The sequence below is a fragment of the Bos indicus x Bos taurus genome, chromosome 2, assembly GCF_003369695.1.
Source record: "Bos indicus x Bos taurus breed Angus x Brahman F1 hybrid chromosome 2, Bos_hybrid_MaternalHap_v2.0, whole genome shotgun sequence".
In the NCBI taxonomy this organism is placed as follows: Eukaryota; Metazoa; Chordata; class Mammalia; order Artiodactyla; family Bovidae; genus Bos; species Bos indicus x Bos taurus.
Window position 1 is genome coordinate 30755896 of NC_040077.1, and position 18994 is coordinate 30774889.

Genomic DNA, 18994 nt, shown 5'->3' on the forward strand with positions numbered 1-18994 from the left:
AAAGATATTTTAGTCTCTTAAATTCAAAGAAATCTCTTTATTTCTTATAAATTTAATTGTTTGGTGACTAGAAAGCTCCTACTAAATTAAGTTGAATTTTTTTCACCTACAACTATAAAAACTAACTTTCTCCGTGAAAGAGTCCATTTTTCTCTTTTTCTGGTATATGTAAATTTTATATATCATAATATTTCTTTAATTGCCAAGGAGTTATTATAATCAACAGAATATTATCTTAAAGTTCAGTACTTAAAACACACATTTTTCTTTCCTAAAAATTTCAGTGTCTTTCTTCTTAATTAATCTGAGTATCATTCTATTCCCTCCCTCCAGGTTTCCTGGCCCTTGTTCCCTCTGGCTCTCCTAGTTTTTTCCTAGACAAAAGGCCTTAAATTTCTAGACAAAATTAACTATTAATTTAAAGGCATTTAAGAAGCATATCTTCAAAATTAAATAAAATTGATTTTTAAAATTTTGTCTGGTTAAGATCTTCTTCAAAAATTTCCCTCAAAAGTAAGGGAATAAACTCATATTCATATTTTTAAAGCCTCTTACTTTCTGGCACTGCATCTTATTAATATATTATTTTCAACACCAATATAGTTTCATAAAACTCTTAAGTAATTGGCTCATAGCTAATCTGTTTCTATAATCATATAAATCAAGAAATGTCTCTTGCTACTTGGACTTTCATATTCCTTTGTGATTACTAATACACCTACAGGACACACTTTGCAACAGGTTCTGGAGACGACAAAAATGTGAACATCAAAGATGCCCGTGAAGAATTTAAATACAGTTATATGTGAGAGTGATAAAGCAAAACTTCTACATTTATATATTCCTTTGTGTAACTTGGGATTTTAAATATTAATTTAACTATTTTGTCTGTGAAACTCTGGCAAAAAACGCTTTGGGACATTTTCTTATTGGGAAGATGGGACCCATCATTTATATTTGGGGTCCTGCAGTTGTACTGAGTGCCTACTGTGTGCCAGACACCAAGCAAGGACTAGAAGTTACCATTCACATGCCAGTGAAATGAAACAATAACATGCAGAATACTCACATCGACGATCAGGAAATCTAACCAGCACCAGGCATTGGTAAAATACACTTGAAAGCCATATGCAACCCACTTGAGAAGCATTTCCAGGATGAATATATAAGTGAAAACTTTGTCAGCATATTCTAACATGGTCTTAATGGTTTTTCGCTGTTCAATATATATATCTTCAAAGGCCTGTAAGTGAAAAAACTCCATTGAATTTCATTGTCATAAACTGTCTCTAATTGGTATTTTATTAGAAAAACTCATGCTTGCAAGCATCTTTTCAGGCGCCTAAGGCTGGAAGACTTCATGCTTCCCAGAGCTGCATTTTGCTCTATAGTTGTCTGTATGCAAGTGACTCTTAACTGGGCATTTCAGCCAACAAATTAATTCAAATAATCTTTAAATTTTGGTATCAGGATATCCCATCAGAGCTTAAAATTTTTGAGACACTGCCAGCTGCTTCTGTCTACAATAGGAGGCACAAAACCATCTGCGAGCATATATGCTTTGCTCAGTGCAGAGTTGCTTGACTGTAACCCTAAACCCATTTAGTGATGAAAATGTAAGACAAAGAGTCCCCTTAGCTTGGGGAAGGGGCAGGGATTAGTCTTTTGCTTTCTCTATCTCTCTAGCTCAATCTGAGCATGAATATAGTTGTCCCTTAGTGGCAACCTCCCTTTGCCACTATTCTGCAGAGCTCTTTGGAAAGGGCAAGGGAACTCATTTGCAGGAGTCCCTGGGTCTTCTGGAATGAAAAGAGCATTTGTCTATTAATAATTCAATCCTTTTACAGGAAAAACTATCAGGACTTGGTGATCTGGATCAAGGAGAAAGGAGAAATTGGTTTTTATTTTTGTTGGTTTTTTGACCATTCTGTTGAGTGAAATCAGATATAAAATAAGTCTGTAATGATCTCACTTTGCTGCTTGTGGGTAATTTAATCTATTTACCCTTCAATGTGGATGGCCCTAGTGAACTGGCATGAACAGAGCAATGGGGCTTATGCTAAGCAGATTGATACTTAGCTGATAATCCCATACCCTGTCTACATATTGATTCTTAATAGGAACTGGTTCTGATGACTAAAAGTTAGAAGGGTCGTACTTTAAATATTCACAAAAAATCATACTGATCTAAATTTGATTCAATCTCAGGCCTATGGCAGAACAATAAAAGTTGCTACTTAGCGAGCCTCTCACACTGTGCTAAAAATATCATACAATGTCTCTCATCTTCACAAACACCTTCTTGTGAAAACACCTTTTTGTGCAATAGGAGGTTGATTGAGGGGAAAGGTAAAGGGTTTCAGGTAAAAGTAAAGGAGCAGATCATGTTACCTACCAGTGCCCCACTGCTGACCAGAATCATGAAGACAATGAAGGTTTCAAACCAGTTATGCTCCACTATCTTATAGCAAGTTTTTCTCAAGTTCCACCAGAGTTTCCCTTTGCCTTCTTCTATGCTTATCTGACAACACTTAAACTTCCGCACACAGTCTAAAATATGTCAAAGCAAATGAAGAAAAAATATCACTCTTTGTGCATATTTGTGTGGGTGGGAGATTCACCTACATTATTACCTGATACATTATAAATAACTTTATTTTTTAAGATGGCTTTCACTTGTAGACATAGAAATCATCTACACATTTTAAAATCATTCATCCAAAAACTATTTTTTAGTGCTTATGGGGCTATTATAATGGTCTAATAATATAGTATAATGTATTACATTATAAAACCTCAGTACAGAACAAGAGAAAGAAAGAAATCACCAAAGGTTAGTATTTCCATCCTATCCCTATCCTATAATTCCACTCATATTTGAACTTTATATGTGATTTCTAATTAGTTCACTTAATGATACAATGTAAACATTTCCCTTTTAGTCACAAGTAAATAAAATTTTCCCTGGAGAAGGAAATGGCAGCCCACTCTAGTACTCTTGCCTGGAAAATTCCATGGATGGAGGAGCCTGGTAGGCTACAGTCCATGGGATCGCAAAGGGTCAGACACGACTGAGCGACTTCACTAAATAGAATTTTGGAAAGTTTCATAATACTTCTCTAAATAAGATAACCAGAGATAAACAAGAATTGATATAAAGATCCTACTATTATTGAATATGTATGTTTCTGCAACTCCAGCCATTATCAGCAATAAGGTAACAAACACTTTTGTGGTTTACTAGATCAAAGGCTTCTCAACAAATATTTATTGCATACTTGTTTATTCAAGGAATTATACTGGACAATTATAATACTAGAATATGCAAAACGCAGTGTGTCTCTAAACACAGTAAGCATTTCAAGTAGGGAAGATTTGTCCATAGATATCATAGTTATAGAAAGAAAACTCTTGTTAGAGTTTACCAGCAGGTTAACTCCTAATACTGAGCTGTACAGAAGTGGATTGGGGGTTAAACTTTGAAGGATGTGTTAGAATCAGCTCTAATACATAGAGCTGCAAAGGAATGGAGAAGCAATGAAATAAATAAAGTCTGGTGGCAGGGAAATTTGGAAATTGTATGAAGCAGAAAATTGGGAATTACCACCAGAAAAGACAGCTAGAGCCAATCTGAAAAGGACCTGAAAGATTCAGTTAGAGAACTTAGATTTTGTGTGCTATCTAACGGGGACAACACTAAAGGGTTTATTTGGGAGTTATGAAGATTTACCTGATAAGAATATTGATTTAGAATGATCTATGCCTGTACAAGGCATCAGATGGCTAGAAGACAAAAGATGGACAGATAGTCAAGAGTCTAGAAGATTCAGTCAATGTAACATGAAAGAAAGTGAAAACAAGGGTGATGGTGGTGACAATGGTCAGGGGCAAAAGAGTCTACTAAGTAACAGGACCTGGCAGCACATGTATATGGGGGCGCTGGGGTGTGAGAAAGAGAAGATTCCTGACATAGAGGTTTGACTCTGACAGAGACCTCTTGTTCAAGGAATAGAAAAGTAGAAACCTCATTTTGAAGAAGCATAATATTTTAATGCACAGATATTTATCAGATGCTACTTTATAATGTCAGCCAGATCATATAATTTGTTTCATGAAAATTTAATGAAGTCCTCTTAAATATTATTAGTGTTTCAAGTAATAAATAAATAGCATATATTTCTTGTTTCTTTGAGGGTGATCTTTTTCACATTTCTGTCTCCCAAAGGATTAAGAAGAGTAACATGCCTTGAAAATATTTGTAATGAACTAGGTGGAACTGAAATTATTATTTTTTTTTCCCCTAAAGAGGATATGAGATGAAAAAATACTGTTCAATATAAAAAGATCAATGTTAGCAGGAAGGATAAATGCTAAATTTGGGACACTGGTTCATTTCTGAGAGGGAAGCAAAGGATGGGATAAGGAAAGGGTCCAAAGGGGGTCAAATCTGTATCTGATTTATTCTTAAACAAAAAACCTGAAGCAAATAAAACAAAAATATTCAAACTGCTAAAGTTGGTTGGTGGTGGTGCTGCTGCTGCTAAGTCGCTTCAGTCGTGTCCGACTCTGTGCGACCCCAAAGACGGCAGCCCACCAGGCTCCCCCGTCCCTGGGATTCTCCAGGCAAGAACACTGGAGTGGGTTGCCATTGCCTTCTCGTTGGTTGGTGAGTGTCTACATATTTTTTATTATTGTGTTCTATAATGTTATGGTTGGTTATACTTCATATTGAAATGTTTTTTAACTTCACAAAAAACAAATGTTGATATTACCATAAATATTATTATTAATATATTGTAACCCTAAAAATAAGCTAATTGTCTGGGAAAGAATAACAACTAATACTACATAAATTATTTTTGTGATATATCTAACCTCTTGAATGTTTTGTGAAGTCATAATTTTTTTTCAAAATCAACTAACTTCACTGATATATGTGCAGAATTTTGGAAGAAAGAGTAGAAAAAAGTGGCTTCCCTCATAACATGCTGAAAAAATATCTCTTCCTCTGAAATAATTTAAAAATTGACAATGAATACATAAATATTTGTTTTCTCTAATGCATTCAAGTCCAAAAGCAATAGGTGTATGTAATGTACTCATCTGCAAAACTCTTAAATCTATTGACATCAATTTTGACACTTGCATAATCACATATTTTTAAAATTAGCTTAAAGTTCAAATTAAACAGCTTTAATGTTCTTAAATGAAATGAAAATGAAGGGAACACTTCTAGAATTAGTTGTAATTAAATAGCATTACTATCATCATTATTAAAATAAACTTTTGTTTAAGTGTTTATTATATGATATTGAATTTGGGGCTAAGACATAGGATGAATTATTAAATAGATATCAACCAAAAAAATGAGTTAAGGATGAAGTGATTCCTAGGGTTTTAGAGAAACAGTTCTGTACCTACAATAGAGATTTGTCATGGTCTGCTATTGTACTAATATTTATGCCTCTTTGTTTGTAGTACACTCCCACATTGAATCTGGATTGCACTTTTGCTTTGGTGAACAGGACTGAGAAAACCTGATGTAAGTGGAGGATTGACGAGTGCTTGGCATTTAGGCTTCCTCTCTCACTCCTTTGCTTTCACCATGAGAACAAGCCTGGGCCAGAGTGTGGATGGAGCTGAGTCAGGCAATTGTCTCATCTAAGACCTCAGCTCTAGGACTAATCCCAACCAAGATCAGCAAAATCATCTTGCCAGCCATGGGCTTGTGAGCAAAGATACGATTTTTGTTACATGATAAGTTTTGAGTGGTTTGGTACACATTATTGTTCCAGAGATAACTGATCCACACCTCAAATAACATAATTTTAGCTTTCTTCACAAAATCCTCTTAGTATTACTCCAGTGACGTGGTGCCCCATACTGTATCACTCAGTATATTTTGATATTTCATTATTGATTATCTAGTATCATTCAGAACTAATAATATATATTTGACCTTGACAGATACAGGTAATTGTTATTCATGGACAGTTCCTTTTTAATAACATAACCACCACATTTATTTAAGAATGTGTTCCAGTATCAAATGGCAAAGTGTTCATGGACACTTTAAATGTAAATTAATCAATTCGTACCATTATAACCTGACAAAACAGTAAACAATAAATTACTCCTTCAACTTAAATTTTTTTCTTTTATTTTTTTAAAGGCAGAGAGAAATATGTATGATTGGGTTTTCTTGTCTATCAAAGATTCTATCTACAAGGCCACCAAAAACACCCAGATAGTTAGCAGCATTTCTTAGAGTAGAACAGGATTCACAAAAATAGAAAACTGGATCTGATGCCATAAATTAAATCTTCATTTTTCAAAAATCATCTATGCTTTGATATAGAAAAAGCAACAAACAAACAAGTAAATGTACAGTTGCTGGATACCTATAGAGGGTTAGAACGAGCCAGGGAGGGAGGGAAGAGACGGCTAGATCAGAGAGGTCTAAGCAGCGTACATGCTCTGTTCCTCACCTTCCGTAAAACAGGCTTCAGGCTCCAGAGATTCTTCAGGCTCAGCTTCAGGTTGTTCCCCCTCAGCGGGAGCTCCTATATCAACTGTGCTGCCTTCAGATGAACTAGTTGCATTTAGCTTCTGAAAATCAATTCCACAGAAAAGCTTTTAAAATAGTTTCTTTAATCTATAATATAAAAATTCCAAAGGCGTGCCCTTAAGTCTTCTGTATTCATTTCCTTGATCTGAAATTTAAGAATCTCTTAAACATAATGCCAGTCTGCTTTGGTAGAGGTGGGGGGTCACAAGATTAGATTCAGCACCACAGTATTTTTTTTTCTTTAAAAATGTGGTGCTAACCACTTAAGTAATCTTTGATTAAGCTCCTTTATAGAGAGAGATTCTGAAATAAAATCATGCAGAGCTTACATAAGCTGCCAGAGTCGTATGGTAGTCTGCGATCTCGCTTTTGTGAAGTAGTTTAGGTGGTTTTATTCTAAAATTGTGACCCAACCAACAGAAGCTGCACAAGTGTATTTTCATGTCAAATGCAGAAAAGATTTGATCAAACGCACATAAACAGCAAAGTCTAAATTTATCCACTTTTCATTGACATGAAAACATATACCACTGGTTGTTATTAAACATATTCTCTAATTTTCTAATTCTGAAAAGAGCAGCACATTGTTAGCTTTATAGCAAGAGCCGATTGTTTGCATTCTCTTTGGCCAATGCACTCCTGTGTTTCATTGTGCATTTGGAAACTACTTGTTACTCTGGCACTCTTACCTCTCCAGTTAATAAAGGCAGAAATGAATCTTTGGTTGTTGTTTTGTTTTCCTTTAAGTTAAATCAAATACCACCAAAAGAAAAATATAATAGAAAGAAGTTGTTTTAAATCTTGAAATGCAATAAACTTTAGCCAAGTCAGGTCGTTCATGGGATCAGCATAAATGAAGGGATCCAGTCTTTAACCCGGTCTTAAAATGCTGCAGGAACGACACAGGGCCAGGTATGAGTGCCACATGGAATCAGAGTAGTTTGGGCCACAGCATTCTCGGACCTGTTACAATGTTATTACTATTAGTGTATAACATTAGGAAATGGCTGAGCTGATAGGAGCTACTTTATAAAGGGGATGAGGTAAGCACATGATAAAATGCACATTGAAGTATGTTGAACCCATTCTAAAATAGATGTTGTAGTCAGTACTAGAAACATTTGATTTATATTTGGGCTAAGGGTTCTATAGATTTCCCTAAGAATCTGGTTCCTTTATTTTCTGAAAATAATTTTCTTTATATGAAATATTTCCTTGGCATAGTGGTACTGATAAAGTAAGCATATTTATATACACTATAGATATAACAGAAAATACTTCTGTGTGTAATTTAACAATACCACTGATAGAAGCAAAAATATCATATGTCTCCTCCATTAAAACTAGTTCAGGGTTATTTTTAAATTCAACCAAACCATTTAAAATTAAGGATTATATATTATAAGGCACTTGAAGTTTATTGATTTCTTTTTCTACTACCAATTATATCATAACACTGGACGGATACTTAATTATAATATCTTTGTTTTTAGAATTTGAATGTACAGTATTCTAAGAAGAAATATTACATGACTTTTTATAATTTCCTATCCTTTATAGCTAAATTATCCTATCAATTTTATTTACATGAAGATGTTATAGTATTTGGGACCTGAAATATTGATCATATTATTTACTGGATATTGAAACATGACATAGGTAATCAGAATAAGTGAAGCTTAGTTATATCTAATCTAACTACAAACAGCCCAAACAAGAAATGGAAAACATTCTTTTTAGGAAAAAGGATCACACTTCAATTACGGGTTGGTTAGGGATTAGGGGATGATTCTAGGCTTACTGTACCCCACTTTGCCAGGATTCCCTAGAGAATTTCTTTGATGATCCATTTTCAGGGCGCTCCATACTGGTGAATGGCTGCATCAGAACTTGCAGCAGTGCTAGGTATATATAGCTCAGGTACTCTATAAATATTCTTTAGGGAAGGTGGGAGGGAGGGTCAGGATAGAGGGAAAAAGGTATACCAGTGGCTGACTCATGTTGATGTATGGCAAAAATCATCACAATATTGTAATTATTTTCCAATTAAAGTTAATTTAATAATTAAAAATGAATGAATGAAGGAGCTTCTTCGTAACAGAATGAAGGCTAGTCCTTGATAGTGACTAGCAGAAGTCACCAGACAACATTCCATGGAATTTTGGTTTAAAATATTCAAAAGTTTCCAGATGATCTCTGTAGCATCAACTACAATACCTTTCGTTTAATGTGGTGTCTTAGTACCGACACTGAATTACTAGATATTTTTCTAATTGAAGTCAGATATTTGTATAGTTAGAGGTCAGATTATTTTTTAAAGGTGCAACATAAAAGTTTTGTGTTTCTAGAATATGTATCTCACTAGCTTAACCCTCTGAAGCAAAGATCATGTTTTGGCCATCTCTGATCCCTAGGAACTATTGCTAATGTTTGTGTTTAATAGATGTTCCTTGAATAAATGAATGAATACCCAACTCAGGAACTCTTTTGTTCTACCACTAAGTACTTCTAACACCTCCTATCTTTTATATTCACATTCAAGGGAATACACATAACATTCTCATGTTAGTACAGAGAAACACAAATCTCTTTCAGATTCTAACTTGCGTAAGTAATGAAGTGCTGTCTAAACATCAGGCTTCCAATTAATCAGACCTAAGATGAAACTATAAAATAAACTATTAAATAAATAAACTGTACTTTAATTCTGGAGTCAGGAAAACTAACACTAACTCATTTTGACAATGTTTTCCCTCCTTCTACTCTATGTACATGGATCTACAATCCCAGCAGTGAATGGAGTCTCTCTAAGGAAATCTTATCCTTCTTCATCTTCCTCCTCAAGTGGAAGAGCACAGGAACTACCTGTTACATGTATTACTTGAATACCTTTACTTGCTCTACAAATTAAAAAGCTAGGGTACACATTAATCCTCAACACCAACCAATCCAGTGTCTACTTAGAGAAAGAAATGTGGCTTTAATTATCTTGTCAAAAGGCATACTGAGTTAGTAGCTGGATTCAAGGTCTTCTGTATCCCACTTTGTTAGGATTCCCTAGAAAACTATTTGATGATTCATGAGTTAAGCCAATCTTTATCAATTTAAAACATTTAGTAGATGTGATATGTAACTAAACATTGTAGGTTCAAGATAGTGCTTGGAATACTGTTGATTCCCAGGCGTCATGACCATGAACTTAGTATTAGTTTGTTATAGTCATATTCTTATATGTATTAATATAAAGTTAAATATACATTGGGACATTTCATTAAAAAGCTTACTTTAAATAACAATCTTGAGATGTAGGCAAGAAATTCTGATTTATAAAACCTTTCCTGACAACAATTCAATGACTTTCTTAAAATCACATGAGGCAAATATCATAATATTATAAAATGTGTTAATTAAAACAGATAAAATGCATAAAGAGTCTATAAAATCCAAATGAGTCAAATTAAGAATATAAAACTTTTCAGCTTCAGGTAAGGTCGTAATCACGATTAATTCTAACTACAGTACAAATTCACCAATTAGAATTGTCAAATGTACATCATTTATATGGAACTATTAGTACTCATATACTTAAAAGAATAACTTTCAAATAAAGCTTCTTTGTAAATTTTCCAATGTAGGCATAATTCACTGCAAAATTCCACATGAGTAAGAGAGCAAAAAATTAACCAGTTAGAAATAAAACCAGTTCTTTGCTTTGGTAAAATTTAGATGTTTAGGTTCCCTTATTATAATCTTGCTTATTTATTGGAAGACAAGTGAACTGAATGATACTGTTAGTACAGCCCTTCCCTACTCAACCCTTAAAATATGGATGTCCCCCAATGTCAGGATAGTCAAGAAATTAAACATGCACAGAGAATTATTTGCTATGCCTGGCATTGGCAATCATTTATTTTCAGGTGAAATATTAGCTGAACTTTTTTTTTTAAGTGAAAATTTCATGTTACAGGGTTCTTACTACTGAACGTCTGCTAGGTTCCTCAAAGTGCTGGGTCACCATAATCTTAGGAGTTAAGCAGGGCAGAATTGTATTTTGGTTAATGATCTAATAAATATCAAGATACAATATTTCATTTCTTATTTTTAAACACTATACTTCCAACTTTTACTTTCCATATCATTGACAAACTATTATCAGAAATCTGCCAAACTCATAGTCCTTCTTTCAGAAAGTAGAAGCATTTTTTAAAACATAACACAGAAAAGGGACAGAAAACATCATTTTCTATTAAGTTTTTCAAAGGTACACTTTTTTTCTTATTATGAAGTTAAGATATTTCTAAGAAAATGTAATCAATAAATAAAGTATATAATTTGGACAAAAGGTATATGCTAATCCTAGTCAATAAAATAAATTGGGATTTTTTTAAAAAAGATAATTAAAATATAGATTAAACCAAGTATTCCATATCTATTTTGGTCATCAAGAATGACAATTCTTTGATCCATGTGGATCCTAATGCTAGCCCATACTTAAGGAATTCTAGGTCATTTTATGTGAAAAATCTTAATATCAAGGTAATGAGAGTGATGATTATGGTTCCTACAGGATAGGCCAAAGTGACACATTAATAATAGAAAGGAATTATTCTTCTTAGTGAGGAAAAGCAAAATCAAAACTGTTATTATCATCGTTTTACATTATTCAAATAATCATTTTTGTCTTTATAACAGACATGTTACAAAATTCTGTAATCCATAAATAGCAAAGCTTTAAATATCTTTCTTGGGATGGCAAAAATAATCCTTCAGTCCCAAAGACTCATGTTTGGTCAACTTTTTTTTGCTTACATTAAGGATATTTAGAGCTTTTTAAAAATCCTTTAATCACTATCCCACTGGAAAACTTTCCCTTGAAGATTTATATGTTCTCCAGGATAAAATTATAGATGAGTTTTTACTGAAACCATTCTACCACTGCTTACCCAAACCTTCTCTACACAGCCTTCTCTCCTTTCCTACTCCTTGTACTAGAGTTCAGTATACTGCTCTCTTAGGGCTTCTCTGGTGGCCCAGTGGTGAAGAATCTGCCGGCCAGTGCAGGAGACTAGGGTTGGGAAGATCCCCTGGAGAAGGAAATGGCAACACACTCCAGTATTCTTGCCTGGGAAATCCCATGGACAGAAGAGCCTGGTGGGCTACATTCCGTGGGGTCACAAAAGAGTTGTACATGACTTAGCAACTAAACAACAATAATAACACAGAGAATAGGAAAACTAATCTTACCTCTTTCTAAGAAACCAGGAAAAAGAAGCTATTATCTTAAGGAGTCAAATTTCATACTTTTCTGAAGAATTAATGCATAACAGGAAAAAATAATTCTGTCTAGTTACTGTGTATATGGGTATCTGTTTTATTTGGGGTCTTAATTTATATGATTAGTGATATTGGTCTCATTCCTCCAGTATAGAGGGCATTATCTTTCATTAATGTAGAGTGCCGGTGACTGAATATTTTGTTCCGAAATATTTTTAAAAAATGCTCCCCCAAATCCATGATTGTTGCTCCACCCAAAGAGCCAAATGTGCTTATGTTAGGGTTGTTTTATGCTTTTAATGGCAGAAGGAGAGGGAACTGCATCTAAATTACAAAGCATTTAATTAACATTTCTTGAAAGAAATTAAATTGGGTTGAACAATTTGGTTAACATATTTTAGGAGAAAACTGTGATTTAAACATCAGAAAATGAAAGTTCTGCTAAATGGAGCCTAGAGAATGGTGTTACACTCACTGCCTTAGCTGAATGACTAGTAGGTCCCTTCATTTAGTAAATATGAAAGGAGTAGAGTTCACATTGGTTTTCTTTCTATATGAGTTTGCGTTGCATGATATATTTGAATAATATTCTTTAAGAGAAAGTTTCCCAGAAGTTCTAGATGAAATAAAAGAGAGACAAAAACACAAAGTATAGAGGAGCAATACAATGAAGAAAGTAGATTTCAGATCTTTTTTCAGAGTGAATATACCATCTATAACATTTCTGTTTGTTTCTTTTTCTTCCTTCCTTCTTTCCTTCCTATCTTTCCTTTTTGGTGTACAAAAGAAATTCATTTCCTTTTCTTTCATTTTCAGGAGTTTTAGGGGTAAATATCAACAGATTCTCCAGGAGAATTGTATTCTAAAGGCAAAATACTCTTGGTCAAGTGCTAAATAGAGCAATACCATTTTCTCTGAAATGAAGCAGATAAAAATTGTACCAGTGCTGCTGGCAGCAAAACCATAACATTCCATTTACATTATTATCACATTAAAACATCCTTCAGAAAGTTTGCACATGAATAAGGGATTGCTCTAACTTGCAGATTACCCTTCAGAAAAATTTAATATGACACTGAACAACAAATTACCAACAAAGTACACTCATAAGGGTTTCATTTACTTAAGAAAAGGGCAGAGGAGTGAAAGCGTCCTGCAAGAGCTTTTCAAAGAGTACCTTATATTTCTCCTTTAGACCCTCAGCATGTTCAAAACTCTGTAATGTTAAATGGAATTAAATAATCTATAAACGCATGCACTTTTATTTTTCACTGAATGTAATTTCTATAAAAATCTATGTAAGAAAATTAGCAGCTACCTCAGTTTTTAAAAAGTTAGGGTTGCCAGACTTGCCTGACCATGCTTTATGACTCAGCATAAGAGCAGCTGTGCATGTTTTTATTTTACTGCCAATGGATGGGCAAGGAATGTAGCTGAGTAACATGCAGGCCAGTCAAAATTCATTTAGAAACTAATCATATTTATATATGTACAATTTGCTTAGGTAACCTGGGTAAAAGTGGTGGCAGAAGTCTCTGGCTGGTTAAAAAACACCAGAGCTGCATTCTTGATGGCTCCAGCTTGCTTTTACCCCTGTGAGAAGTAAGAACGGTAAGCAGTGAAGGTCACTATATTGCACTAATAAATTTTACTTTGAAAAATAATCATTCAAGCATGGCTTAAATTATTAAAACTCTATAAAAGAAATCAAGCATTGGAAATCAAAAGTATGAAAGGAATGACATTACATACGGTCAAAGTAACTTGAGTTAAAGCATACAATTACCATATGAATTTAAAATGATATACTCTAGAGAATCTACAGAAAGCTGTCAAAGAATCACACAAATTTGGCAAAGATAAAATAGAAGAGGATTTAGTTCCAACACCTAAATAACCTCTGTGTCCACTTGGTTAGTCTGCCTTATAAGAAGGGATTCATTATAGGCATTCCAAAAATTAAAAGGTGCTCCATTTTTTTCCTTTAATATTTCAAATCAGTTAGAAAGAATATCATTTAGTATAAATATCTTATTCCATTTGTTAATACTTCACATGTGATACTTAATACCAAAATCCAACCCTACTAATTAAGAAAATGACCGGACAAAAGTAACTTGAAGGCAGAACCCTAAAAAGATATCTCAGGTGGGAATACTTGTAATTCTTGGATACTTATTTCAGTTCTCTTTTGTTTTCTAGTATAGAGTTACCAAATGCCAGAAGATTGTAACTTGAACATAGGCCCTTCTAGGCTATTGCTCTAATCCTTTATTTGTTTATGAGTTTATATTTAAGAAGTTTTACATAAAGCCATAATTGAAAATTTTACCAAATAATAAATTTTAAAACACAAGTAGCAATCTCTACACAAGTACTGAAAAGACTCCACAGCTAAAACAACAAAATAATTCTACTTTCAACTGGCAGATCAGCTCTCTGCCTCCAATTCCAAAGTAGTGACTTCACGTGTGTTATTTTGGAATACCTAACTCAAATGGAAAACACATGAAAAAGTCTAATGTTTACAAGAGAAACTGAGAAGAGAGTTTTGATTTTTCCTACTATAAGCCCCACCTTACTAGATATTTCTCTAATGTGAAACACAACGGTTTGAGATGAGGCAAAATACATGCTATTTTGGAGAAGTTTGAGGTTTTAAAATTTCTGAAAATTAAGAATAGTGAATGTCAAGTTATCCTACCTCAAAAGATACTCAAACTTAGCCAAAGGTTTAAATGGACTGGTGACGTCAACATTTGATTCTTCATAATTAATTTTTAGTTAACACCATAAATTAAACATGTGCTGTGCTGTGCCTAGTTGCTCAGTCATATCCAACTCTGTGGCCCCATGGACTATAGCCCACCAGGCTCCTCTGTCCATGGGGATTCTTCAGACAAGAATACTGGAGTGGGTTGCCATGCCCTCCTCCAGGGGATCTTCCCAACCCAGGGATTGAATCCAGGTCTCCCACACAGCAGGTGGATTCTTTATCGTCTGAACCACCAGGGAAGCCCAAGAACACTGGAGTGGGTAGCCTCTCCCTTCTCCAGGGGATCTTCCAGACCCAGGAATTAAACTGGGGTCTCCTGCACTGCAGGCGGATTCTTTGCCAGCTGAGCTAAATTAAACATACATAAAAATAAAATTTGACCTCCCTTACTCTAAAGGAGATATTTACTATTAGGTAAAATGATGAGAGGGGACTACATATGGGGAGGGAGGAGGGAGGAGGGTTCAGGATGGGGAACACATGTATACCTGTGGCGGATTCATTTTGATATTTGGCAAAACTAATACAATTATGTAAAGTTTAAAAATAAAATAAAATTAAAAAAAAAGACGGGAAAAAAAATAAATAAAATAAAATTTAATAACCCAATTCTATTTTCTAAATGCTGACTTTAGTGTCTGGGCTTCCCTCATGGCTCAGATGGTAAAGAATCTGCAGGCAGGAGGAGGAGCCAAGATGGCGGAGGAGTAGGACGGGGAGAACACTTTCTCCCCCACAAATTCATCAAAAGAGCATTTAAACGTCGAGTAAATTCCACAAAACAACTTCTGAATGCTGGCAGAGGACATCAGGCACCCAGAAAAGCAACCCAACTCTTCGAAAGGAGGTAGGAAAAAATATAAAAGACAAAAAAAGAGACAAAAGAGGGAGGGACGGAGTTCCGTCCCGGGAAGGGAGTCTTAAAAAGAGAGACGTTTCCAAACAACAGGAAACCTTCTCACTGCCGAATCTGTGCCGAGCTTTGGAAGCACAGAGGGCAACATAACAGGAAGAAAAAATAAATAAACAATTAAAACTCGAAGACTGCGAGTCCTATGGTAACTCCCCCAGTGGAGAAGCAGCGCAGACACCTGCACGCGCCATTACCAAGCGGGGGCTGGGCAGGGAGGTGCAGCGCGGGCTGCATCGCTTAGAGTAAGAATCTGGCCTGAATACCCTGAGCACTATCTGAGCGAAATAATTTGGGCTAGCAAACCAGACTGTGGGATATCTACCACGCGAAAAGCCATCCCTAACCTAAGACCGCCAGGCCCGCGCACGGAACAAAGAATTGAACAGAGACCTTCCCCCTCCGGTGACAGGCAGCCAGAGCCGGAAGGGGGCAATCGCAGCCCCAGAGAGACATTATCTATAAAACTGTAAGCAGGCTTCTTTGCTAACTAAAACTTTTTGGGGGTCTGGATGGTTAACATCTGCCTGAGAAGGTGCGCCGGTTTTACACCCAGATAACCGAGTGGCGGGGAGGCGATAAGTCGCAGCATTGGCGCTCGCCAAACACCTCATCACTTGAGCTGCTCGGACCTGGGAAGAGCACAAAACTCAGGCCCAACTGAGTCTGTGCCTCTGAGGACTACCCGAGTGCCTGAACCTGAGCAGCTTGGACCTGGGAGGTACATGCAACCCAGGGCCAGCCTCGAATTGTTCCCGGCGGAACAACCTAGAGCCCAAGCAGTGTGGGCAGGGAGGCTACATGCGCCGTGAGCGGGGGCAGACCCAGTGTGGCTGAGGCACTGCGAGCGCACACCAGTGTTATTTGTTTGCAGCATCCCTCCCTCCCTCCCCACAGCGAGACTGAACAAAGAGAAGAAATACAGCTCCACCCATCAGAACACCGACACAAGCTTCCCTAACCAGGAAACCTTGACAAGCCACCTGTACAAACCCACACACAGCGAGGAAAAGCCACAATAAAGAGAACTCCACAAACTGCCAGAATACAGAAAGGACACCCCAAACTCAGCAATTTAAACAAGATGAAGAGACAGAGGAATAGCCAGCAGATAAAGGAACAGGATAAATGCCCACCAAACCAAACAAAAGAGGAAGAGATAGGGAATCTACCTGATAAAGAATTCCGAATAATGATAGTGAAATTGATCCAAAATCTTGAAATTAAAATGGAATCACAGATAAATAGCTTGGAGACAAGGATTGAGAAGATGCAAGAAAGGTTTAACAAGGACCTAGAAGAAATAAAAAAGAGTCAATATATAATGAATAATGCAATAAATGAAATTAAAAACACTCTGGAGGCAACAAATAGTAGAATAACAGAGGCAGAAGATAGGATTAGTGAATTAGAAGATAGAATGGTAGAAATAAATGAATCAGAGAGAATAAAAGAAAAACGAATTAAAAGAAATGAGGACAATCTCAGAGACCTCCAGGACAATATTAAACGCTACAACATTCGAATCATAGGGGTTCCAGAAGAAGAAGACAAAAAGAAAGACCATGAGAAAATACTTGAGGAGATAATAGTTGAAAACTTCCCTAAAATGGGGAAGGAAATAATCACCCAAGTCCAAGAAACCCAGAGAATCCCAAACAGGATAAACCCAAGGCGAAACACCCCAAGACACATATTAATCAAATTAACAAAGATCAAACACAAAGAACAAATATTAAAAGCAGCAAGGGAAAAACAACAAATAACACACAAGGGAATTCCCATAAGGATAACAGCTGATCTTTCAATAGAAACTCTTCAAGCCAGGAGGGAATGGCAAGACATACTTAAAATGATGAAAGAAAATAACCTACAGCCCAGATTATTGTACCCAGCAAGGATTTCATTCAAGTATGAAGGAGAAATCAAAAGCTTCTCAGACAAGCAAAAGCTGAGAGAATTCTGTACCACCAAACCAGCTCTCCAACAAATACTAAAGGATATTCTCTAGACAGGAAACACAAAAATGGTGTATAAATTCGAACCCCCAACAATAAAGTAAATGGCAACGGGATCATACTTATCAGTAATTACCTTAAACGTAAATGGGTTGAATGCCCCAACCAAAAGACAAAGACTGGCTGAATGGATACAAAAACAAGACCCTTACATATGTTGTCTACAGGAGACCCACCTCAAAACAGGGGACACATACAGACTGAAAGTGAAGGGCTGGAAAAAGATTTTCCATGCAAATAGGGACCAAAAGAAAGCAGGAGTAGCAATACTCATATCAGATAAAATAGACTTTAAAACAAAGGCTGTGAAAAGAGACAAAGAAGGTCACTACATAATGATCAAAGGATCAATCCAAGAAGAAGATATAACAATTATAAACATATATGCACCCAACACGGGAGCACCGCAGTATGTAAGACAAATGCTAACAAGTATGAAAGGAGAAATTAACAATAACACAATAATAGTGGGAGACTTTAATACCCCACTCACACCTATGGATAGATCAACTAAACAGAAAATTAACAAGGAAACACAAACTTTAAACGATACAATAGACCAGTTAGACCTAATTGATATCTATAGGACATTTCATCCCCAAACAATGAATTTCACCTTTTTCTCAAGTGCACATGGAACCTTCTCCAGGATAGATCACATCCTGGGCCATAAAGCTAGCCTTGGTAAATTCAAAAAAATAGAAATCATTCCAAGCATCTTTTCTGACCACAATGCAGTAAGATTAGATCTCAATTACAGGAGAAAAACTATTAAAAATTCCAACATATGGAGGATGAACAACACCCTGCTGAATAACCAACAAATCACAGAAGAAATCAAAAAAGAAATCAAAATTTGCATAGAAACGAATGAAAATGAAAACACAACAACCCAAAACCTGTGGGACACAGTAAAAGCAGTCCTAAGGGGAAAGTTCATAGCAATACAGGCACACCTCAAGAAACAAGAAAAAAGTCAAATAAATAACCTAACTCTACACCTAAAGCAACTAGAAAAGGAAGAAATGAAGAACCCCAGGGTTAGTAGAAGGAAAGAAATCTTAAAAATTAGAGCAGAAATAAATGCAAAAGAAACAAAAGAGACCATAGCAAAAATCAACAAAGCCAAAAGCTGGTTCTTTGAAAGGATAAATAAAATTGATAAACCATTAGCCAGACTCATCAAGAAACAAAGGGAGAAAAATCAAATCAATAAAATTAGAAACGAAAATGGAGAGATCACAACAGACAACACAGAAATACAAAGGATCATAAGAGACTATTATCAACAATTATATGCCAATAAAATGGACAACGAGGAAGAAATGGACAAATTCTTAGAAAAGTACAACTTTCCAAAACTCGACCAGGAAGAAATAGAAAACCTTAACAGACCCATCACAAGCACGGAAATAGAAACTGTAATCAAAAATCTTCCAGCAAACAAA

The 18994-nt window shown here is 35.6% G+C and overlaps 1 protein-coding gene across 4 annotated transcripts in view; it reads right to left on the minus strand.

Moving 5' to 3' along the window:
• SCN2A (sodium voltage-gated channel alpha subunit 2) overlaps window positions 1-18994 on the minus strand; it is a 145191-nt gene that overhangs the window by 18961 nt on the left and 107236 nt on the right. For all 4 annotated transcript variants that reach the window (XM_027558895.1, XM_027558912.1, XM_027558904.1 and 1 more), the window contains 3 exons: window positions 6489-6609; window positions 2396-2550; window positions 1070-1243 (listed from right to left, as the gene is read on the minus strand). In XM_027558895.1, coding sequence (XP_027414696.1) covers window positions 1070-1243; window positions 2396-2550; window positions 6489-6609 — 450 coding nt within the window. The remainder of the gene's footprint in view (window positions 1-1069; window positions 1244-2395; window positions 2551-6488; window positions 6610-18994) is intronic.